Source organism: Primulina tabacum, chromosome 6, assembly GCF_025594145.1.
Source record: "Primulina tabacum isolate GXHZ01 chromosome 6, ASM2559414v2, whole genome shotgun sequence".
Classification (NCBI taxonomy): Eukaryota; Viridiplantae; Streptophyta; class Magnoliopsida; order Lamiales; family Gesneriaceae; genus Primulina; species Primulina tabacum.
The window spans coordinates 10,123,639-10,149,627 of record NC_134555.1 but is presented as its reverse complement, the minus strand read 5'-3'; the positions used below and the strand labels follow the sequence as shown (position 1 = coordinate 10,149,627).

General features: G+C 35.8%; 1 protein-coding gene across 5 annotated transcripts; it reads left to right on the top strand.

Moving 5' to 3' along the window:
- The first annotated feature begins 2,065 nt into the window (after positions 1-2,065).
- Positions 2,066-5,939, top strand: LOC142548067 (uncharacterized). 5 transcript variants are annotated; one of them, XM_075656430.1, is made up of 8 exons: positions 2,074-2,769; positions 2,855-3,175; positions 3,255-3,468; positions 4,611-4,703; positions 4,793-4,898; positions 5,065-5,263; positions 5,368-5,490; positions 5,582-5,939. In XM_075656430.1, the coding sequence occupies exons 5-8, from the start codon at positions 4,861-4,863 to the stop codon at positions 5,924-5,926; spliced, it is 705 nt and encodes a 234-aa protein (XP_075512545.1). In that variant the 5' UTR covers positions 2,074-2,769; positions 2,855-3,175; positions 3,255-3,468; positions 4,611-4,703; positions 4,793-4,860; the 3' UTR covers positions 5,927-5,939. The 5 variants fall into 5 exon arrangements, with proteins under 5 accessions (XP_075512549.1, XP_075512548.1, XP_075512547.1 ...); XM_075656432.1 differs by lacking the exon at positions 3,255-3,468 and having other exon boundaries at positions 2,072-3,175; positions 4,796-4,898; XM_075656431.1 differs by lacking the exon at positions 3,255-3,468 and having other exon boundaries at positions 2,073-3,175.
- Positions 5,940-25,989: the final 20,050 nt, after the last annotated feature.

The window sequence follows — 25,989 nt, the reverse complement described above, 5'->3', positions numbered from 1 at the left end:
GTTCCAGATATAGTTGTTGACCCGTTATTTTGGTCAATTATAACCTTCCACCATTGATGTGCATGACATAGGAAAATCTTATGCTGACATTACTGATTCCAGGTCCGAAGCAACCTGGAAATGATATAGATTTATACTTGGAACCCCTTGTGGAGGAGTTGAAAGAGCTCTGGGACACAGGTGTGGAGGCGTATGATGCATTTAACAAGTTAATATTCAATCTGAAGGTTATTTTGATGTGGACAATCAATGATTTTCAAGCTTATGGAAACTTAGCTGGATGTGCCACAAAAGGGAAACTCGTTTGCCCAATATGTGGTGAAGGTTCAATGTGGCTTAAGTATAGTAGAAAGTTTGCATACTTGGGCCACAGGAGATTTCTTTCCCCTAATCATCCATTTCGTGAGAAAAAAATGGTTTAATGGGAAAAAAGAGAGGGAAAAAAAGTGAGACCTTTGAATGGGTTAGAAATTCTCAATGCAATGAAAGATATTGAAAATGACTGGGGTAAAAAGAAAAAAAGTGACACTGTCAATACTTCAAGTAAAAAAAGGAAGAAGCAGGATAATTCAAAAGAGTTACGAAAACCAGTTTTTCGATTTTCCATATTGGAGTGTAAGTTATTTTCACTTTATTAATTATTTTTTTTATATAAATTTGTTTATTTTATCCTAAATTGTTAGAAATATTCCGAACTAACACTATGAAACGTGTTGATGGTTATTTTTAGGGGCTCCTATTACGTCATAACTTAGATGTGATGCATGTTGAAAAGAATGTTTGCGAGAATATCATAGGCACACTGCTAAATCTGAAGAAAAAATCCAAAGATGGTGTGAATGCTCGTAAAGATTTGATGCATTTAAAAATTAGAGAAGAATTGCATCCTAAAGAAAAGGGAGAAAATAAATATCACTTTCCTGCTGCACCCTGCACATTTTCTAAAAAAATGGATGCATTTTGCTCTAGGTTGAAGAAAATAAAGTTACTCGATGGCTATAGCTCACATGTTTTAACTGTGTTTCTTTAGAAGAGCGTAAACTTATTGGGCTGAAATCTCATGACTGTCATGTTCTAATGCAACAATTGCTATCGGTAGCATTGAGAAATCTTCTACCGAAAGGTCCGCGTAATGTTATGTATCTGTTGTGTGCATTTTACAATGAATTATGTCAAAGAGTGCTAGATAGGAACCGTTTATTATAACTCGAGGAGAATATTGCTGAAATACTATGCATGTTGGAAAGATATTTTCCAACCGCTTTCTTTACCATCTCGGTTCATTTGACAATTCATTTAGCAAGAGAGGCTCGCTTGTGTGGGCCAGCCCAATTCCACTGGATGTATCCATTTGAAAGGTAATAAATATTGATTTATCTTTTTTACAAATTTTATATATAGAATGGTATAAATTTTTCTATCAACACTTCTTTCATGTGAATTTTTCTTTGTGTTTTAGATTTATGAAAACACTGAAAGGGTTTGTGAAGAACCGAGCAAGACCAGAAGGTTGCATAGCTGAGTGTTACCTCACAGAAGAACGAATGATATTTTGTAGTGCTTACATAAAAAAGGCTTCTATTATTGGTGTTCGTTCTAATCGGAATGATGATTTGGAAAATGGATTAGTGGAAGGTCGCTCAATTTCTAAAGGGAAAGAAAAGATTTTAGAAGACCACATGTTGCAAGCCGCACATCGATATGTGTTGTTCAATACTACAAGTTGAACCTTACTTACAGTGAGTATAGTTAATTTCAGATTATATTATCCTTGATCTATTACATACCTCGTATATTCTAACATCTCCCTTCAATTATTTTAAATAGGATGCACATTGAGGAGCTTAAACAAATAGATCGTCGTTTCTTAAGTAATGAGACGTTCTTACAAAAGCAACATATGGAAACATTTGCTAAATGATTATCAAAACAGGTTCTTGATAATTCTTCAGGCCGAATTCAATGGCTAGCTAACGGTCCAAGAAAGCAAATTACAAGTTATACATGTTATATTATAAATGGACATCGGTTCCATACAGTTGTGAGTTGATGTTGGAAGGCCGACACAAGATAGTGGTGTCTCAATTGAAGCCGATACTATTTGTCAATCTAATGCTAATGATTATTCACATACAGTAGGAAGACTATTATACTATGAGGTTATACGAGATATTGTTTTGCTAGACTACTATTCTTTCAAAGTTCCTGTTTTTAGGTGTGATTGGGACAATCCTGGAACTGGTATCAAAATTGAACATGGTTTTACACTCGTCAGCTTACACCAAGCACTAAAAACTTTTGAAAGTGATCCTTTCATTTTGGCATCACAAGCAAAGCAAGTATTTTATTCTAGGGACGATGATGAGTCAAATTGGTATGTGTTGCTAAAAGCGCCACCTCGAGGTATTCATAACATGAATGTGGTTGAAGAGGATGCCTAGACGTCATCAACACCTCTTGATGTGTCCCGACTTAAAATTAACATTACTGAGAAAGAACCATATGCAAGGAATGAGTGTGATGGAATTGATGTGACTGAGACATGACTGAAATTTTCAGCTGTAGATTTTATAGTTATTTATTTTGATTGATATATGTTCTTTACAAGTTATACAACTCTTTCTTTACTGTTGCAATAAATTTGTTTGCTTGTTTATTTTAAGCTCTGTATCATGTCATACAACATGTTTGATCAGGTCATTACATAACATTGAAAAGATGAGTAAAATGGGCAAAAAATGTAGCAAAGCATCTGCAGATGAAATTCAAGTGATATTATATTATATTTTATATCGTTGTTTATTTTAATAAAGTACACTTGTATATTTCAATAGCTCTTTTTGTTATTTTACAGGAACACGTGGCTAGTAGATTATCAGGAATGAACTCTAACAATTCAGCTAATTCATCCCAAGATTTGCATGATAAAGAACCGATTGATGACAACCAACCTAATAAGAAAAAAGGTCGGGGAGCATCAAAGTTGAAAATTATTAGTGATCAAGACAAGCGCAAAGAGGTGGAGCGTAATGAGTTAGGACGGTCGATTGGAGATAATTCAGTTAAAGACGCTTTTTTTCTAGGTTGCATGATAAAAGAATTTGTACCATATTCATTGGATGGATGGAATGACATAGATGAAAAAGTGAAGGATAAGATGTGGAATTGTTTTCAGGTAATATCTTCACTCACTTAATATTTCATTTAAAGTTTTATTGTAAGTTGTAGAAATATTTTCGTGTTTCTATGTACAGATGAATTATAAAGTTGAGGATTGGGAAAAAAAAATCAATTTTTCAAAAGTTAGCTAAACTGTGGCGCGATATAAAATCAAAACTGCAAATACTTATACGAGAAGCTAATACAAGTCGAGTGGCTTCACGAAATCTCAGTCTTTTGAAGCCCGAATTTATGGACCAAAATCAGTGGGACTTGTTTGTAAAGAGGACACTATCACCTACCTTTCAAGTAAGTATTAATTCACTTTTCTTATAGGTATGAAACAATATTCGATTGTGGTAATCTCTTCCATGCAAGAATACCTACCTTTCAAGTAAGTAGTAATTCATTTTTCTCATAGGTGTCTAATTATCTTTATTAGCATATCATGATCTAGAATGTAATTTATAATGGAATATAATGTTTGTTAGATATATATGCGGTATATAATGTTTATTGGTCTTCGATATATACTTTGAATAGTGTGATTTTACAAAAATTTCAAAATTTCAGTGGAAATTAGCAGAAAGAAAATCTGAAAGTTGAATCTTGTTATCATACTATGGTTCAATTTTGTGAAATTTTTGTTACATTACAATATGCATAATTTCTCCTTTCTTTTGGTTGTACATGGTGTTCTTGTATTTTAGAGGGCTTGTTTGTTATGTGATATTTCGGTTCTGGAATTTTCTATCCAAGAACTTACCAGTCGTTAGAGTGTTCGCCATATATTCAGTACCTTAGTCAAATTATTTATTGACTCAAGAAATTCTTGTCAAATGATGCATTTCTGTATCATCCATAACTATGTATTATGCCTGAGACTTGTGAGTTCAATTTCGGATATACTTTGTCTTTTTTGGTGTCTGCCTTCTGTTGGTGTCATGGGTTATGTACGAAGATTTAGTGATCTCGAAAAATTTAGCAATTTATCATGATTGTTACTCTAGCTTGGTGTTATATAGCTTAATTGCTTCATTGGAACTGTGTTTGGTGATTTCTCGAAGAATTGAATTGTTGTGGATGCTTGGCATGTCAATATGCAAAATTAGTTTATTCAGAGGGTGCAAAGCGCCAAAATCTGGTCCAAAAATAAATTCCATCAGCAAGACCATTAAAAAACTTACTGCTGGATGCGGACCCGTCAAAGAAACTCTAATTTACTGGTTCCATTCTTTGAAAGGAAATTTTAATGGTACAATGGGTAAGAGTGATCTTTTCAAGTCTGTACACCAAAAACCTTCTTTATTCTGCATCTTTGAACATGTAAATCGTATAGCAATTTATCATGATTGTTACTCTAGCTTGGGGTTACATTGCTTTTTTTTTTCGTTTGTTGCAATTCACTTGATAAGGCTTGTAATTAATATCTTGGTTATGTTATATCTGAGGAAAAGAGTGCAAGATTTAGAGCAATGAGGGAAAAACAAGACCACATTCACACAATGAGCCGGAGAGGTTATGCTCGTTTGACTCACATTATGGTAAATATAATTTTTTATATTTTCTAATTTAAGTAATAAGTAATGGTATATATATACATCTTTTGAATTTATATATTTCTATATTTAAGGAGAAGACAACTCAGGGAGATACAAAAATTACAAGATCAAGTTTGGATTGAAGGGCACAAGAAAAAAAATGGGGAACCTAGTACTCAAGCTGTTGGAGAGAAAATAGTAATAGAATTATGTTTTTTTCTTATTTGCATCAGATCCTAAGAAAAAAATGACCAACCTAAATTTTTTATTTTCTCATAAATTATCTTTGTTATTTGCATAAACAAATACAAGAATGTCCACCTAAATCTCAAAACACAACTAACATTGCTGATGATGCAATTAGCCTTGTGTTTAGAAAGGAAGCTCGGGGTAGAGTGTGTGGGATGGGCTTTGGAGTTACACCATCAAAACTTGGAGCTTATGTACAGCAAAATGACACTGTTAAACAACTTCAAGATATGGTGCATAACCTTCAACAAGAAATGCAAGAAATGAAGTCCATGTTTTTACTAAGTATAAGACAACAAAATCAACAAGAACAGGTTAGTAATTAAACAACATACAAAATCAGTTTGATATATTGTACACTTAAATGGTTTTGGATTATTATGATGACATGCTTGACACAATTTGTTTGTAAACTTAGGTTGCTAGTGGTGGAATTGGTAGCGGTATTGGGAATGAATTTGGTAGCAATAGTGATATCAATATTGGTGCAAAGAAAAGTTGTGATTTCGATAATGTTAAAAAACATCTTGCTACAGCTCAGGTAACTATCTTAAAATTATGTGTTTCTAAACTATGATATTTTTACAAAATAGAAATCGTAAAATTAACAAATTTTTATTGTTTATTTGCAGTCAAATTTGAAGAATGTGAATTGTGGAGATATATGTGCTAATAGTAAATGTAAGTTGCTTCATTGGTCTGTTGATGGATTAGTTGTTGCAGAAGGTCGAATTGCATCTACAGATCCAAACACAAAAGTTCTTCATGTTGTTTTTGGTGGATCTTGTTGGAAAATTTGGGTTGATAAGGTTTTGGTAGATAAAGTGGATCTAATTCGATCAAATGATGAAATGCAGTTTCTCGATGACGCAATAGGAAGCATGGTCGCGTGGTTATCTAAATTTGTAGTATTGTGCGATTTATATAGATTCTACAGATTTTTGTGGATTGAAAATTTAATCATTGATATTTTCTAGCTATTTTGTGACAGATTTTGTATCTTGAGACTTTCTGTTTTGGTAAATATGATGAAAAAGAATTACTTTTATTAATTTTGTGTGTGTATTATACTTAAATTTGCACTAAATTTATTATAAAAACTTGATTTCTCGTTTCTATGAAAAATTGAGTTTTTCCGCGTTCCAAGCGCCGCGGCTCTGAACACACGGTAGAGGCAGCGCCTAACATTTCGCACCATGTAGCGTTTAGGCGCTAGGCATATGAAATTGAATTTTGTTGTACAAATTTTCTTTTAACGGCGTGCAAACCTACGTCGTTGATGTTCTTATCCACGATTTGCAGTGCGCGCTATCGATGCTTGTATCCATGACGTATAATGAGAGCTATAGATACAATTATACGCAGCGTGAGGTGCGTGCTGTCGATTCTCGTATCCACGACGTGTGTTGCGCGCTGTCGATTCTTCTATACACGGCGTGCACTCTTGTATCCTCAACTTGCGGTGCACACTGTCAATACCGTTATTCGTAGCAAGCATTGTCCGCTGTCAATACCTATGACTTTCAACATCTTTTAACTGTGCAGCATTCAATGCGCGCTACGGAAAGCCCATTTTCATGCTGCGAAAATTCATTCTTGTTGTAGTGGTGGCTCGGTGTTTGGGGAGAACATGTCTTGGTTTGGAGGTTAGGGCTCGGTTTTTTGTTAGAAAAGAATAAGGGCTCGAACTGGGTCCACGGGGTGTGGTTCGTGGGTCAAAAGGGTAGTTTTAGGTATGAAAAGTTTATGTTTAAAGTTTGGGAAGAAATATAAGCTTTGAATTAATTCTGGATTAAAATGTTTCACGGTTTAGTAATTAAGTCAATAAATGGAAATGCTCGGGTTTACGTCTAAGAAAAATATTTTAAATCAATTTTAAGCTTATATGATGGTTTGGGATAGGCTCAAGTCGTTAAAAGTAAGAAAACGTCAAAATCGGGAATTTTAGAGTCCAAGGGTAAAATGGTCATTTTGCGTCCCGGGTAGTAGGAAAAGCTTGGCAGTGTCCCGAAAAATCATAATACATGCTAAATGATATTTTTAAATGTTTATGATGAAAATATGGAATTCTATGATTTATTCTAAAGCTGTACGATTTTTCCTGTTAAAAATGCTATTTTACGAATTTGGAAAGGACACGATATGTTATGAAATAAAAGGAAAGAAAAATATTTTGAAGGATGTGAATTAACTGTGACAAACAAGATATGATGTGATATGATATGATATGATTGAGAATAACATGAGGGAGAAGGCATCGAAGGGAGCTCGTTTACAGGAGAAGGCATCGAAGAGAGCCCGACGATCGTATTTCTATTTACGGCGGTGCCTAATGCCCTTCCCCATGCGCAATGGTGACCTGAGATTGATCAGTCGACGACATGATATGATTACAACTAGTCACTTTCAAGGATCAAACTTCACCCAAAATGATATATGATAATGGAAAAGTTTACAATTAAATGATTTATGATTTATTTATGATTACAAAATTTACGCTAGCTATTTTAAATAAAATTATGATTTCTATGCATGTGTTGTATATGTATTATTTGTTACTCATGGTTAGAACGTGCTAAGTCATTAGACTCAATAGGTTTGGATGGTTGAAGGAGAGGATGAGACTGGGGGAAGGCGCTAAAGCTTGAGTGGATCGATCCGGCTGTACACTCCCGAGGGACATTGATTTCCGCATTTAGTTACTTATTTAGTATTTAAAGTTTTTACCAAAAAATTTTGAGGATTTACTATTTATAGTTTCATGCTTTATTTTAAAGTTTAATTTTGGTTTGTTTTGAATGTTGACATATGATTTTGGTGATTGACGTTATGGATTTTATGCATTTAGGATTTTGGAAATATTGGGTTAATTTAGTATGAAATTTTGAATTTTATAATAAAAAAAATTAGCATTTTAAAGTTAAAAGGTAGTGGACGTTTCATCTGGTTTTGTGGGTCCTAGCAGCACTTAGAGCTTGCTTCTTTCTGGGTTTGTTTTCTTGCAATGGGTTAGGCATGTAATTATTTTTTAAAATATAGACATGTATAAGAATGTATTTTCGAATTATGGTATTATTATAAAAAGAATAAATTCAAAAATATTAAACAATTCATGACATTCAAAATTTCAATAAATACATGAAATTCAAAAATCCAATACAATATAATAAAGAATTTAGAAAATTTAAGTCTATGATATCAATCAAATTTGGAAGAAAAAAATACATGCAAGACGGCTTGAATGAATATGATCGAGCGTGTCGTGCTAATAGTTGGAAGAAGATTTAAGAAGCGTTGTTGTCTCAGATTTTCAAGCTGGACGATGATTAATGATGAAGAATCAAGCATATTCAAGCAATTGAATGAGTTCAAAGAAGAATATAATGAAGGAGTGTCGGGCAACAAAGCATGCGGGTGCAAAATGACCCGTGAGGACAGTAGCTGGCGCGCACCCGTGCAATTGAACGCATAGCCACGCACATCGGGTAAACCCCGGCGCGCACCTACACCAGAATTGGCGCACCAGTGCACCCTCAGCTGGCCAAATACAGAAGCTCACGCGCACTCATGCGCACCCGCACGAATTCACGCGCATATGCGCGCCGAGATGCAGATTTTATTTATGGAAACCTTAATTTGCGAGTTTTTTGAGTTTTTACCTTTTTAGTTATTAACGATGTTTTATAAAACACATATACAAGAATTGTAATACACATTATTGAGTTTATACAAAAAAATTTATGAGTTTTCTCTCAAAAGTTTTGAAAACGTTGCTTTGTTTAAACAAAATCAAACTTATCAAAGATTTAATCTTTTGGCATTTGTCGATTGTTTTCACACGGATTGTCAAAGACAAATTTTTTTAAGGTTTGTTTGAATCTCAATTGTTTCATTCGTTATTATTTGTTACTAAGATTTTCATAGTTTAGGGGTGAATATCACACACAATTACTTGTTTCAAAAAGATCTGGATAACACAACGTTATTTATTTCATTGAATCGAGGGCGTGTCCTCAGTTTTTAGCGTTTTTGCTCTTCTTGTTTGAAGAATCGTATCATTTGGTAACAGAGCTTTTGGTTCAATTTGATTCAAGTAAGTATCTCATTATTATTATCAGATCTACTTATTCTTTCGTTTTGTTTTCAGATCTGCATTGTTCTATCATTCTTCGTCTTTCGTGAATTTTGTGATTCTCGAAATTTGTGAGTCGTGCTTTGTTTTTTCAAGTTGCACAAATAATTCTTGTGCAAATCCAAAAAAAAAAAGTACAAAAATTTCGAAAATTTTGCTATAATTGAGCATTGATTTTTTGTTCTTACCTCTTTGTGATTAATATTCAAGTGTTTCTCACAATCAAATATACGATATCTTATGTTTTGGCACAGTGAGAATTCAACTGGATATGGGTGAGAATCCCAAGATACGATAAGTTTACGGCCCTTACACGGTGAGATTGTAACCGCTATATGGCTTCGCCCTTTAAAGGAGTATTAATTAGGGACCGATATCAGTAAACCATGGAAAATATTTTGGGACTGGTAATAAAGAGGAATCAAGAAATCTATTTTCATTATTTTTATATTAAGTTTTTTTTAATTCGAGTTTCAAGAAGCTTACGCATATTTATTTATGTTTTGAAAATTTTTACGTTACAATGACAATGTTGTTTATGATTTATAAATTGGTTGGATACTTTGATATACGAGGTTTATTGTTTTCAATAGTGTGATTGTTAAAAAACGTTAGTGTCGGGTAACCCCGGGCACTGGGCGTGAAATTTAAGTAGTATCAGAACCATCATATTCATAATCTAATTGGGACAAATTTTACCAGAAAAATAAATAAATAAAAATCGATCAGATTATGGTAAAGGGTTTATGCAGTACTGTGTAATAAGTAGTATTCACAACTTTGTTGTGAGGCATGATTCGAAAACGCAAAACTCCTTCGTTTAGGCATCTGAAATTGCATTTTTACTGTTTTAAGAAGGTTTCGTAAAACTCATAAATTTCATAGGAAACTGGAATTTAATTCCGCCAGCTGTTCTGGAATCTTATTGATATATTATTTCAATCCATATGTCAATATACGAACTTTCTATTTTTAGAAACTTTCTCGAAAAATCCCGTTCAACATGTTTTTTGTACTACTTGTCAAATATTCTATGGAATTGTATTACAAAGACAACTATTATTAGTCTATATTATTGAGAATATACATATAAGAGTAAAGTTGACTTAAGATTCTAACTTAATATGAAATATTTGTCTCGGAGGTGATAAATTATTTATGAAAAACTAATATGACAAAATCTGATATAAGAATTATATAATAAGTTTTGACTATTCCAAAATAAAAGTTGATTTTTGTGTCAATAGTTAGTTGTATGAGCATTAATGTTGGATTATTCCTATGATAGACGGTCTTTTTGATCAACTTAAAGGAGCTACAGTCTTCTCCAAACTCGACCTGAGGACAAGCTATCATCAGCTAAAGCTCAGAGCAGAAGACAATATCCCAAAGATAGCCTTCAGAACAAAATACGAGCAATATGCTTTCACGACAATTTCTTTTGGATTGACAAATGCTCCAACGATCTTCATGGACCACATGAATAGAATTTTCAATTCATTACTTGAAAAGTTCATAGTGGTGTTTATCGATGATATCATTGTATATTCTCCAAGTGAGAAAGACCCTGAAGACCACATCTGCCTAGCTTTACAAAAATTAAGGGAAAAATAATTTTACACCAAATTCAAGAAATGAGAATTATGGCTAAGTGTGACTTTCTTAGGTCATGTGATATCAGAATCAGGATTGTAAGTGGACCAAAGCAAGTAGAGGCAATTCTAGATTGGCCGAGACCTAAGAATGAAACTGAAATTAGAAGCTTCCTCGGGTTAGTAGGCCATTACTGGAAATTCGTCGACCACTTCTCTTCAATAGTTGCATCATGACGAGAATCACAAAAAATACAAATGCAACTGGAGCGATGGATGTGAAAAGAGATTTCAAACATTAAAGGAGAAGTTTGCATCTACATTAGTGTTGGTATTGCCTATGGAGGACAAAGATTTTACCATCTACAGTGATGCATCAAAGGAAGGTCTCGCATGTGTACTTATGCAAGAAGGAAAAGTCATTACTTATGCATAAAGACAACTAAAGTTACATGAGAAGAACTACCCAACTTATGACTCGAGTTGGCAGTAGTGGTCTTTGCTTTTAAAATTTGGAGACAATACCTTATGGTGTCAACTTTGAAATCTTCACAGAACACCAAATCCATAAGTATTTTTTCATTCAAAAGAAATTAAATATGAGATAAAGACCATGGATAGAGTTACTCAAGGACTATGACTTGACAATAAGCTGAAAAATAAGTTAGTCGATACTTTAAGTCAGAAAAACATGGGTAAGAAAACCATAGCATCATTCTCCGTGCAACCATGCCTTTGGGAAGAACTTAAGTTAAATCAGAGTCGAGAGATGACACTAGAGAAGTTCAAAGTATAAGCCAAGGAAAGAAAGTCAACGGATTTTCAAGTGGACCCAGACAAAATCTTATGGATGAGAGGACGATTGTGTGTGCCATACATCAACATTCTTTGACAAGAAATGGTGTCAAAGGCGCGTCAGTCCATCCCAGTAGTACAAAGATGTATATGTACTTGAAAGAAAGTTTCTGGTGGAACATAATGAAAAAAAGATATCGCCAAATTTATTTCTAAGTTCCAAGTATGCCAACTGGTGAAAGTAGAGCATCATCGACCGGGAGGATTACTGCAACCATTAGAAATCTCAGAATTGAAATGAGAACATATTTTCATGGATTTCGTAGTAGGTTTTTCAAATTCAAGACAGAGTCATGACGGGATATAAATAATCATAGATAGACTCACAAAATTTGCGCACTTCATACTCATCTGCATGAATTACAATCTTGAAAAGGTGGCTACTCTATACATGGATAATATTGTGCGGGTACATGGAATGCTAGCAAGCATCTTGTCAGATAGAGATCCAAAATTTGTGTCACGTTTTTGGAAGACCTTTCAAGAAACCATGGAAACGAAATTTACTCTTAGTATAGCTTAGCGCCCTCAAAGTGATGGCCAAACAAAAAGAACAATTCAAACCCTAGAGTAAATGATAAGGTTATGTGCCCTATATTTCAGTAGTAATTGGAGTGAATATCTACCCCTAGTAGAGTTTGCTTACAATAAAAATTATCTCAACAGTATTGGAATGACTCCATATGAAGCTTTTTACAAATGGAAGTGTTGATCACCACTGTACTGAGACGAAATAGGGGAAAGTGCCATAATTGGGCCACAACTAATCCAAGTGATAGTGAACAAAGTGGCAATCATTAAAGATAGACTCAAGCCTTCAAAAGACTGGCAAAGATTTGCCCGATATTAAAAGGAGACCAGTGGAATTCACAATGGGTGAAAAGCTTATGTTGGAACATTTCATGTTCGCAATCTTGATTTTGATGTTAACAAAACTTGTTATTTTGTTTTTAATTAATTTACCTACGTGCGCAGAAAGCTAAAACTGATTAGGATTCGAACTGATCGGTTTACGAGCCAAAACTAAAGCTATCGAGACGCAAAATGAAAGAACCAACTGATTGTTCGAACTGAACCAGCCAACTGATAAATCAAAGACCAGTTCAGCTGATAGGTGGCTTAGCATAAGCCCGACCAACTGATGAAGAGCCCAACTGACCAGTCCAACTGATTCAGTGAAATCAGTTCAGCTGACGAGCCAACTGATTTCCCCAAACCAGTTCATCTGACCAGTTCAGAGCATCAGTTAGGAGCCAATCAGTTTGCAGAACACGACAAGCTTATCTAAGTGGAATCCAACTGTGCACAATGGTATAAAAGCAACTGTACGATCAAAGTACAATAGTGAACGTTGCACAGAGCTTAAGTAGAAATGTTCCAGAATGACTGTCGGAAAGCACAAGACAAATTTTGAGGAACGAATTCAAACTACAACGAACATATTTGATGAGTCTTGGTGTACGGTCACATTGTCTCTATAAATACAAGATCAAGACCATCAACATCAGAGTGTGTGAAGAACAAAAGGAGAGGAAGATAGGGCACACATAATTCATATCAGCTTACAAGAAGCAACCAGCCCAGATTTGAGGGAACACTTCAATGTGTTATCAGCTTAGATTAGAAGCATAATTCCCTAAGTGTGTGAGAACACTTTCGTGTTGTATTCATAGATCGGTTCTCACACACGCACACAAAATCACTCACAAATATAGAGAGATAAGCTTATTGAATAGTTGAGTGAGTCTTGCACAAAGACATTAAACTTATGTATGTAGTCTTCGCACATAGACGTTAAACAAGTATTGGCTGGAAGGTGCTGCCTTCAGTCTAGACTAGAAGTTCAGTTAGGTAGTAATGTAAGTCCTAAACTATAATGGGTTATTATAGTTTTTGTAATCAATCAAAGTCTTCTAGTAGATGATATCAAGGTGGTAGAAGGGATGACGTAGGAGCAGTTGAAGTCTCCGAACATCCATAAACATATCTTTTGTCTTTAACTGTTTAACTATTGTTTTAAACTGACTTAATCAGTTCAGCTGATATCAGTTCAGTTCTTCCCATAACTAAAATGATACAAGCTCGAACTGATCCCCTTATTTCAGTTATTCAGTTCTCACAATTAAAAGCTTTAAACTGATCAGCTTTCTTAAGGAAGAATTATTTCGAGTATTTTCCGGTTGGTTTGAAAATCAAATTCAATTTAATTCATCGGTGTTTACATTCTTAGAATACGAGCTCTTGCAGCACATTGACAATATTGTGTTTGAAAAACCTTTAAACCGATCCTATCAGCTTATATAAGGGTCTCACCAATAAAAAAAATCGTTCAATTCAGTAAAGCTAGAAAATTGAATCATAGGTACGTAGAACCATTAGAAATTCTGGAGATATTGGGCACATTAGCTTACAGACTAGCATTTCCACCTGATATATCAAGAATTCACAATGGCTTCCACATGTCTCAGCTAAGAAAATACATCCCGAACCCAAGCCATGTTCTGGAAATTGAACCGTTCATGATCTAAAGTAACTTGGGAGAAGGGCTAAAATATGATGAGGTCTCTATTCGGATTGTGGACACCAAAGACCAAGTACTAAGACGACATAACATTCTCTACATCAAGGCGCAATGGTCCAACCACACAGAACAAGAAGCTACTTGGGAGTTTGATAGGATTTTCACCTCATCACATATAAATACTGACCGAGTTTGATAGGATTTTCACCAATAAGGTAATATGCATTGAAGAATTATCTCAAAATTATGAAATAAATACCAACCGAGTTATGATAGGATTTTCACCTCATCACATATAAATACCCTCATCTTATTCTCAAAAATTACACCTTCGAATTCAGTCTATATTTTGAAAATCATCTCCCTAAGTGCTGTCAAATTTTTGAGTCAAAGTTATGCCAAGTATCGAAATATTATCCATGTTCAAAATTTTCTTTTCATCGATTCACTGCTCATAATCCATTCTCCACCATTCAAAATACGTCTTATGTTTTGAATAGCATATCCAAAATTCAGCCAAATCCAACAGTTAGTTTTTCGTATACAGACTCCGCAAGAAAACTGCTAAGATTCTAGGTGAGAATAACTTACCTATTTTTTTGTTCTTAAATAGGTCAAAACATTATCCAAACTCGATCTCCACCATTCACAATTTATTTTACTTACTTTTGGACGTATTGTAAAAGTTTAAGCCCGATCCAACGGTTCAATAAATCAAAAAGATTTTTTCAAGATCTCTGATTTTTTGACCGAAGTGCGCTACGTTTTTGAAGTGCTGTTTGCATGATTCTTGTGTGGTTTGGCTAAATAATGACATAAGAAACCCGAGTTGGATGGCTGTTTGGGCTCATATAAACTTGAAACCATATTTGGGTAAGTAATAAAATAAGACCCCGAGCTGGATGGCTATCCGGGTCCTTTGAACTTGAAAACAAAACTAGTTAAGTAATAAGTATGAAACCCAAACAGGATGGTTGTCCAAACCTTTTTTAACTTGGAACTAAGATTGGTTAAGTAATAAACATAAAACACGAACAGGATGACTGTCCGAGCCCTTTTGACTTGAAACCAAGATTGGTTAAGTAATAAACTTAGATGTCGATTATCTGAGCTGGTTGGAAGACAGACTTAAAATAGATTATCATCGACGCCAACCTGAGAGAGTTCGAGATGAAATAAATAGCCATAGAATACGAATCTCATTCACGTTTCTGAGCATGCGGTCGAACTTATGGTGAATGTCACATTTGTGTCTTGCTTTTGGAATGCCACATTTGCGGGATTATTTTATGCCGATCGGATCAGGATTTTAGTGATTGACACATTCGTGTTCATGAATAGCTCATTCGTGGTCTTATTTTACGAATTCCACATTCGTGGTTTTTCTTTTATGAATGCCACATTCGTGGTTTGACATAGTGTCGAGCTGAAGGTTGGGCTTTTGGATGCATGCCACATTTTGGGGCTTTGTTTTTATGAATGCCCCATTTGTGAGCTTTGTTTTTATGAACACCACATTCGCGAACTTACAAAGTGATGAGCTGAGAGTCGAGATTTCGAGTGAATTCGACATTTGTGAGCTTTGTTTTTATGAATGCCACATTCGTTGACTTACATAGTTTCGAGCTGGTGGTCGGGCTTTCGTATGAATGCCACACTCATGGGCTTTTTTTAATGAATGTAACATTTGTTGACTTACATAGTGCGGAGCTGGTGGTCGGGCTTTTGAATGAATGCCAAATTCTTGGGCTTTGTTTCTGTTAATGCCACATTCATGGGCTTACATAGTTTTGTGCTAGTGGTCGGGCTTATGCATGGATATCACATTCATGGGTTTTGTTTTTGTGAATGCCACATTCATGAATTTACATATTGCCGACATGGTCAGGCTTTGACAAATGCCACATCCATCGGTTTTTCTTTTATGAACACCACATTTGTGGTCTTACATAATGCCAAGATGGTCAGGCTTTGACGAGTATCACATGTGTGGATTTTTCTCTTATGAGTGCCACATTTGTGATCTTACTTTGTGCCGAGCTGGTTGGGTTTTTGTAAATGCCACATTCGTAGTCTTAAGTGGTGCCGAGATGGTCAGGCTTTAGTGAATGTCACATTCGTGGACTTACATGACATCGAGCTGGTCAGGATTTTCGAGGTTTTCTGTCTGGAAGCGTCCTTGCAAAGATTGCCAACAAGTGTTTGGCTTTCATTTTGTTGTGTTAAATTACTTTACCACATCATATGTTTCAAAAATAACTGTATGACCAATGTAATAAAGTGTATTGATGAGAAAGAAATCAAAGAATAGCATCTATTGAAAATCACAAGGATCGTCTCTTCCGAGGATGACAATGGTGGGCTCTTCCAAGGGTTAGCTCTTCCGAGGATGACCAAAATAAGATCTTCCAAGTATGATCCAGATCGGCTCTTCTAAGCGTGACCATGATGAGCCCTTAAGGATGTGCTTCTGTGAGAGAGACTAGAATGTGCTCTTGCATGGAAGCGTAGGATGAGCTTTTCAGAAGACCATGATGTTCTATTTTGAAGAATACAAGGATGTACTTTTCCTAGGAAAACCAAGACGCGCTCTTCCGAGTAAGACCAAAATGTGACCTTATGAACTGTTCGGCGAAAGATCAATATCTCTCCATTGAAAATCAAAATAAGGTGTGCTCGACGAAAGACCAAGGTTTGCTCGGACGAAGATGAGAAGTGTTTGGCGGAAGACAAAGGTGTGCTCAGAGAAAGATCGGGATGAGATCTTCCATTGAAGATCAAAAACTTTTTCGGGTAAGACCAGGGGCTCTTTCGTAGAATACCAGGGTGTGCTCAGAGGAAGATCGGGATGAGATCTTCCATTGAAGATCAAAAACTCTTTCGGGGAAGACCAGGGGCTCTTTAGTAGAATACCAGGGTGTGCTCGGACAAAGACCAAAGGCTTTTTAGATGAAGACCAGGATGGGCTCTTTCCATGAAGATGAGAAACTCTTTCAGGGAAGACCAGGGGTTCTTCCATGGAAGACCAAAAGTTGTTCGGGGGAATACCAAGGGCTCTTCCAAAGAAGACCAGGATGCGATCTTGCTTTGAAGAGGATAAACTATTCAGATGATTCGGCTCCCCATAATAATATTCTTCATTTTATTCCTCTTCGCGGTGCTTATCCTCACGATTCTCATTTTCTAGGTTCTCTTGACGGTGAAACATCTTTCCTCTTCATATTTTATTTGCAATCTTATATCTTTTTCTTCAAGTTCCCACAGACGACGCTAATTGATGATACCAAAATTTTACTTTGGGCTTGGCCTGGTGAGCGGGTCTTCCAATCTTCGTTGCTCAATGGATCGGGTCGGTACTGTAGGTTCTGCACAGTCAAAATTAAGGTTAGGAGGCATCGGAGATTTTTCCAGAATGATCTCACCAATGCTTAAATCAATCCGGATAGTAAACTTTAGAGTGAGATATAATAGTGCTAATTGAGCAAGTGAATGTGAGTGAGTAAAATAGTAGTCAATAAATTGAATTTTTAGATGCATAAGGGGATAGATACCTTATAGGAGTAGGATTCTTGCTAGGGTATAAATTCCACCTGAGATGAGATGACTCCTTAACCATGCCGACTAGTTGATAGCGGCTAGGACTCTTGCCTTATCTCGTTGATATTTGATCGAATCTCGTATTTATCGAGTTCTCTTATTTATCGACGAGAATGTCTTCAAATTCTCTAAGTGCATTCGATCTCGGGCTTCCTGGCCACATGAATGGGCATGTACTTCTAGTAAACAGTTCGGACCTTTAATAAACAAGGTTGCGGAATCTGGTCTTATTAGAAATTCATGAGCTCGGACTCTTGGCTCGGATACTTACTATATGGTTGGGCTCGGTAGATAGGCACTTGATCAATAATGTGGCATGTGCATTAAAGGGCTATGACCAATTTTTATATGGGCTTAAATCCGTCCAGATGTGTCATTTTAAGAAGCATCAAGCTGTTGGAATATTATAAGTTTCAGAGTTTGACATTTAAATCCACAAAAGAACTGAAGAACCAAACTGATCGGACGCAATCAAGAGATCATAACTGAAAGAAGATTTAAAATTGATGACATAAATTTCAGTAAACGAATTGGCAATTGGAGGTGAATACTTCGCGTAACTAAATTGGAAAAACCTTTATCAACTGAAGTATCCAAAACTGAAATGACATCAGTTAGAACTAATATTGATCAGCTGAATTGATCTGTCGACCAGTTGACTCCTGATCAGTTAGCCACGTCATCAGTTGTAGTATCAGCCGAAAGACTTACAGTTTGTACAAAATCAAAAATGTTTGATACTTCGTATACTATTAGATAAAGTCATCTACTTGGACTAGACGACGATTCAACGGATATTAATCATTAAATGCATTCAATGTGACTGTTGGAATCAAAACTATATATATCTTATCGATTCAGTTGAAGAAGGTTGGTGAAATATATTGGACAAACAATCTACAATCATCAATCAGTTGCGATACATTTTTCGATCATTTCTCAGTTTACATATCTCACACTTAAATTTAATTTCATTGTATTTATTTATAGCATTCAGGCTACTCCTTAAGAGTGATTCAGTTATTTGTTGTAAGGTATTAAAAAACTAAGAGTTTCAGTTTGGCAGTGTATAAGTCCAACTGAAGTAGATTATTATAATATGTTGTAATACATCAAAGTCTTTTAGTGAAAAACATAATCTTGATATAGAAGGGTGACGTAGGAGCATTTTAAGACTCTGAACATTCATAAAAATCATGTGTTCTATTTTGTTATCTATTTAGTTTTTAGAGTACCTCACCCTCAGTATTCAATCTACATTTTCGTCTAATTTTGCACTATCATTAGTTGACTAATTTATATCGACTAACAAGATTTCAAAATCAGTCCAATTAAAGAATTGATTCTTCTTCAAAAGATTTCAAAAAGCCAGAGTGTTTATTCTATCCCCCCTTCTAAACTCTCCAACTACATTAACCGATCCTATCAAGTGTTATCAGAGCGGTTAATCTTGTCTTGTATACTCTCACATGCTCAAACTGATAGTCATGCCGTAATTCAACGAAATTATCATGTTCTTTAGAGAAGAGTTTGACGATTAAAAGATCAGAATGCAGGCTCATTTAGCTGCTCAGGAAGATGACATGTGGTATGTCATAATTTACAGACCCATGAAGATTATGAAAGCCAAAAAAACTGTTGCTCTTACTGACGGAGCACCACATCGTATAGAAAAGCCACGAGATGAGTGGACTTCAGAAGATGAAAGAAAGACTAACTTGGACAATGTTGTCAAGGACATCTTATACAAGACACTGGATAAAAACACATTCAGCAAAATTAAAATTTGTAAATCAGTTAAGGAAATTTGGGAGAAGTTAATTCAGTTGTGTGAAGAAAATGAGCAGACCAAGGAAAACAAACTTTCAGTTGTTGTTAAAAAGTTTGACAACATCAAGATGAAAGCCGGAGAATCAATGAGTGAATTTGATGAAAGAGTAAGTAGCATCGTGAACGAATTGAATGCACTAGGAAGAGTGCACTCGAATAAAGATATTGCATTAAAAGTAATGTGTGGTCATTCCAAGGAATGAGATGTCAAAACTATGGTCATGAGAGAATCGAAAGATCTGAATAATGTGGAGTTACGTGACTTACTTGCAGATTTAAAATCATGCGAGTTTGAAATGCAAAACAGAGAAGGAGAGTAAGCAGTTACAACTGGTTTAAGTGCACTAAAACTAGAACCAAGAGTTTCAGTTGAGAAGTCAGCAGAATAACTGAGCAATGACGCAATGTCATTGTTTGTAAAGAAATTTTGGAAGTTTATGAGGAAGAATCAAGGTTTCTTCCAAAGAAACTATCATAAAAATGAATCAAATGAGGAACCAAATGCGTGCTTTAACTGCGGAAAGACTGGAAACTTCATTGCTGATTGTCCAAAGCCGAAAAAGGATAGCAAAAAATCAGTGGAAAGGGTAAAAATCCCTTTGAGCACATAAGAAGATTCAAGGATGAGAAAAAGTCACCCAGAAGAAAGAATGAAGCATTGGTAGCTGGAGAGAATAACTCAAAGTGGGCTGAAACTGACAGCGAAGCATCTAAAATCGAGAGCTCATGGAGCTCAAGTGATGAAGAGGAAGTGAAATACCTTATGACTTATGATGCAGAGCTGGATTCCAGCAGTGATCAGGTATTCGACTATAATTTTACTGATTTCACACAATAAGAACTCATCTCCACATTGCACGATATGGTTAACGAGTACCGCAAACTAGTTATCTCCTTTGAAGAAGCTAAGGTTAAGAAAAATGATCCCTCAAATGACACGGCTAATAGTTTTAAATCAGCTGAAAGTTTAAATGTCAAATAGGAGATTGCTAAGCTGATAGCTGAAAAGAGTGAAAGTAATTCTTTGATTCAGCAACATCCTCACCACACTCACTTGTCATACACAAGTTAGGTAAAGTTATTTGGAACACAGAAACTTGCAGACCAGTTTGATTGATCCAAATCTGGGTTCCCAAAAGACTAATCAGTACTGGACCCAAATATATTTGGATACCAAATTTTTTATTATTTGAGATTGCAGGTTACAGGTGAACTGATCAAAGATTCAGTCTGGTACTTGGACAGTGGATGTTCAAGACACATGACTGAAAATACTGAACTGATATCTCAACTGATCAAATATTCAAGTCCCAAGATCAGCTTTGGGGACGCCTCACAAGGTAAAATTTTGGGTAAGGGAAAGCTTATCCATGGTAATATTATTATTGACGATGTCTTACTTGTTGATAATTTGAATTATAATTTAATCAGCATCAGTCAATTATGCGATCATAATTATTTAGTTGAATTTATTAAACATGCATGTACCGTCAAAAATGCAACTGGTGATGTCATTATAACATGAAATAGATGTTGAAACACATACAAAGTAAGTTGGAGCAATCAACCCGGTAAGCCAGTTTGTTTGGTGGCCTCAAATCAATCTCAGAACTGGCTATGGCATAAAAGATTTGACCATCTAAATTTCAAAGCCATCGCACAATTGAGGAAACATGAACTGGTAACTGGTCTGTCAAAATGCGAGTTTTTAAAAGATAAAATTTGTTCTTCTTGTCATTTCGGGAAACAAGTGAGATCATCTTTCAAAAATAAAAGAAATAAATCTTCTACTCGATGCTTAGAACTGATGCATATGGATCTATTTGGTCCAATACAAGTCATGAGCATAGTGGGAAATGAAATATACACTAATGATTGTTGATGATTTCTTAATATTTACTTGGGTAATTTTTCTTAAATTAAAAGATCAAACTGCTTCGCAACTGATAAAAATTTTCAAGAGACTTTTAAATGAGAAATCAAATGGGATTGACATAATAATATCGTTGAACTAAATTTGTCAATCAGACTTTATCTCAGTTTCTTGAAAATCTAGGAATCAGGCATGAGTTCTCAGCTGCAAGAACACCACAACAGAATGGTGTAGCTGAACGAAGAAATCGAACTCTTAAGGAGACAGCAAGAACAGTGTTAGCTGATCCCGGTATTTCTCAAATTTTTTGGGCAGAAGCAGTTAACACAGTGTGTTACACTCAGAACAGATCAATGATTAATAAGAATCATTCGAAAATACCCTATGAGATCTGACATGGTAAGAGAAGTGTGGGTTCATATTTTAGAGTATTCGGGTGCAAATGATTCTTTCATAACAATGATAAGAATCAGTTAACTGCCTTTGATGTTGAGTCAGATGAAGGATTGTTTCTTGGTTATTCTTCCGTTAGTAAAGCTTATAGGATATTTAATAAGTGTACTCTCAATGTTGAAGAATCTATACATGTTATTTTTGATAAACTGTGCTAACTGATAAGCCAACTGATCTAGTTGAGATGATTAATCGCTTAACAAATATAAGTTTGGAGGATGACAGTGAAGATGAAAATCATGTTGTCAAAAACATCCTTTGAACACCAGAGCCAGAAGTGGTAGAACAACCAGTTGGACAGGATACAGTTCCAAATGATCAGTTTGTAGAACAACAAGATCACATTCGAACACAAACTGACAATGTTTCAACGGAAGAAGAAGAAACTGGTCAGTTACAAACTGAACAAGATATACAAATATGTCTAACATATCCAAACTACAGATGGAGCGGAAATCATCCTCAGAATTTGGTAATAGGTAACCTATCTGATCCGATAAAAACTATAAATCAGATGTTGAACTTATTTATACATTCTGCCTTTATATCGCAATTAGAACCAAAGAAAAATGAAGAAGCTCTAGCTGATCCCAGTTGAATAATTGTTATGCAAGAAGAGATAAATCAATTTACCCATAACAGTGTCTGGACTCTAGTTCCAAGACCAATTTCAAAATCTATTATAGGTACCAAATGGGTATATAGGAACAAACTGAACGAAGATGGTTCAGTTGTGAACAACAAAGCGAGACTAGTTACACAAGGCTACAGACAGGATGAAGTAATAGATTACGACGAGACATGTGCTGCAGTTGCTCGATTGGAAGCAATCAGGATATTCCTAGCCTACGCATCCTTCAAAAACTTCAAAGTATATCAAATCTATGTGAAAAGCGCATTTCTGAACGGTAAGTTACAAGAATAGGTCTACGTAGAACAACCTCTAGGTTTTGTAAATCACCTACTCCCTGATCACGTTTATCATCTTAATAAAGTTTTATATAGTTAAATTAGATAAAGATGAAGGGAGAATAACAGTTGAGATGGCAATCTACAGAAGTCTAATAGGTTCTTTATTATACCTAACTGCTAGATGTCCTGATATTATGTTTTATATTTATTTATGTGCTAGATTTCAGGCTAATCCTAAACAATCGCATTTCTTAGCTCCTAAACGCATATTGAAATATCTAAAAGGCACACAAAATTTGGGCTTATGGTATGCTAAGGATTCATCCTTCAATTTAGTAGGATATTCAGATGCAGATTACACAGGATGTAAGCTTGATCGCAAAAGTAAAAGTGGATCATGTCAGTTTCTAGGAGACAGACTAATCTCATAGTTTAGCAAGAAGCAAACATCCATTACTACTTCTACAACTGAAGTTGAATATTTAGCTACTGGAAGTTGTTGTGCTCAACTACTCTGGAAAGATTATAGAGTGATAGCTGAAGAGTCACCAATCTTCTGTGACAACACCAGCTCTCTTGCGGTTACATATAATCTAGTTCTTCATTCCAGAACCAAGCACATTGATGTCAGACATCACTTCATCAGAGATCATACTTTCAACAAAGACATTAGGTTGGAATATATCTCAACTGAACAACAAGCAGCAGATATATTCACTAAGCCACTACCTGAGACTAAGTTTTCTTACTTTAGAAATATTTTAGGACTTATTGACTTACTTTAGAAATATTTTAGGACTTATTGAATGACCTATTATTACGGTCAAACTTATAACGAACTGTCACACGTCTAAAATTTGAAAAGTCACGAGACATATTTAGTAACTGCCTTTTCTCATATTTGTTCTCACACTTTCCAAATTCTCCAAGTCTCAAATTCTTCAGAGCAAATCACATGTACTCTCTTTTCTCTCTTTACAGAGAAAATTCAAGATCCAAATGGCATTACAAACCCCAGCTTTCTTGTTGAATGCAGTTGAAATCAATTTTAAATCAACTCTCTCAAGCTCTAACGAATCATTTCGGAACGTTTTTTGAGAAGATTGAAGCATCTGAGCTTCGTCACTTCCTAGGGCTGGCTACTCAGGAACTTTACTCTCCTGAGCTCCTATCAATTTATGGGTCCAGCTCAGTCACCATTAATGGAAAGACTCATATGACAGTCAATAATCACTCGATGATTATTGATGAAGCTTATTCCAGCAACCTCTTTCAACTGCCAGCTGACGGAATTTCAAGATTCTCTGAAGTATCTACCGCTGATATTGAAGAGATGCAACTACTTCTTTCTGCCAATGGGCAGCCAATAAAAGTTTTTGATGCCAAGCGAGCACTGAAGCCAGAATATCAGTTTCTGGCAGATATTGCTACAAAGGGCATCTTAGCCAAGGCCACTTCCTTCTCCGCCTAAACACTAGAAAAGTTTCAGGTGCTGACCGCCATTATGAAAGGAATAAAAGTCAACTGGTCATCAATCATATTCACTATTTTGAAGAACATCTTTCAGACTGTCAAGAAGTCAAAGGGGTTTGCTCCTCAACTGAGCAAACTGATTGAAGATTCAGGGGTTCCTCTGAAATCATCTTATTCAACCACCAAGTTCAAAGTCTACACTGTTCAAAACACTCAATCCAAAAAAAGTGGAGTTGAGGAAGGAGCTGTTAAATCGAAGAAAGCTGTTAAGGCAAAAACAGCAGCTGCCCCTAAGTCAAAGAGGAAACTGGTCTTGTCCACCAGTGATTTGACCCCCTCTCCTCAATTCTTGAAGAAGCCAAGGTCTCAGAAGATTAAGCCAACAGCTACTCCAAGAGCTCTTCTTGAGCTCGTACTACTACCCTCTGGAGCTGAGGAACCTATTCATGTAGTTCTAATTCAGTCAGTTCTACCTGCAGCCAAACTGAAAACAAAAACTGCAGCTAGATACCCCTCTACAATCATAATTGAATTCAGTGAGAAGCTAAAGCTGACTAGAATTCCATATCCTCTCACCACAGTTGTCTGCCCCACAATCCTATCACAAGCACGCCCAAAAGGAGTGCTGATCAGAGAGGTAGTGGACACAACTAGGTCAGGATTAGATCTGCCTCATGCTCTAACTGATCCAAAGGGAAAGGCGAAGCTGACTGAATAACTGTGACCCATAAATGCTATTCAAACCCAAATTGATCTCACTATGGATGCCTTCAATGAGCATGCAGAGCTGAAAATATTGCATTATGAAGAATGGGTGCAATTCAAAACTGTCACACTTGCAAAGAAACTAAAGAATAAGGCGGTTCTGAAAAACTTTAGATCACTGGAGTCAACACTGATGAAAGTTGTGAAAGCAACCTCAGTTGCCCAAGCTATGGAAAGAAGGTCATACTTCTTTGACTTAATGAGAATCAAGATGCTGACTGAGGTGACAGCTGAATTGAATACGAACTATGATCCAGCTGGTCCGAATGCATACACTGATCGAGCAGTCTTTCAACAACTGGACTCTGATCTCATCTCTCTCCAAATAAAGGTTAAGAATTGGGAGATAGGACAGCAGTTACACGTTCCAGTGGATACCAACAGTCCGAAAACAGCTGAGGAGTTCCCTCTAACTGAAGTGGCAGAGGAGCAGTTGACAGCTCCAGCTGAAACGGAGTCAGATATGGTGCCAATTCGGACTCAAATCGACCTCATCTGAGTGAAATAAATGAGTTTGCTGAGTCTAAGCTGGAAGATTTTGATGAATGGGTAAAGTTCCGAACTATAGTCTTTGCTAGACGGCTGTGGAAAAAGTCAGTTTTAAAGGAATTTATTACTCTAGAGACTACATTGTTGAAGACGGTCAAGGCTGTAACCATCGCACAAGCCTTGAAACGAAGAGAATATTTTTTGATTTAATAAGGATGCAGAGGCTAGCTGAAGTAACTACCGAGCTAAAATTTGATTACAATCCAACCAGTCCAACTGCTTATGATGACATAGCAGTATTTCAGCAGCTGGAATCAGATCTCATCTCACTGCAAATGAAAATCAAACTATGGGAGATGGATCAGCAATTGTACATACCGGTTGAGACCACAAGTCCATAATCAACTGAACAAAGTCATCCATCTGAAGTAGTCAATGAGTAAGTTGTTGAACAAGTTTCTGAGCGAGAAACTGAATCTGTTCCTGAGCTGATTCAGCCATCCATTTCTGATGTACCTTCATCATCTCAACCAGCTGGACAACCTCTA

Coding starts and splice junctions, on each gene's coding strand:
- LOC142548067 (XM_075656432.1), top strand. CDS start 4,861: ATGGGGAACCTAGTACTCAAGCTGTTGGAGAGAAAATA. Junction 4,899..5,064: donor AAGCTGTTGGAGAGAAAATA/GTAATAGAATTA, acceptor TGATGCAATTAG/CCTTGTGTTTAGAAAGGAAG. Junction 5,491..5,581: donor AACATCTTGCTACAGCTCAG/GTAACTATCTTA, acceptor GTTTATTTGCAG/TCAAATTTGAAGAATGTGAA.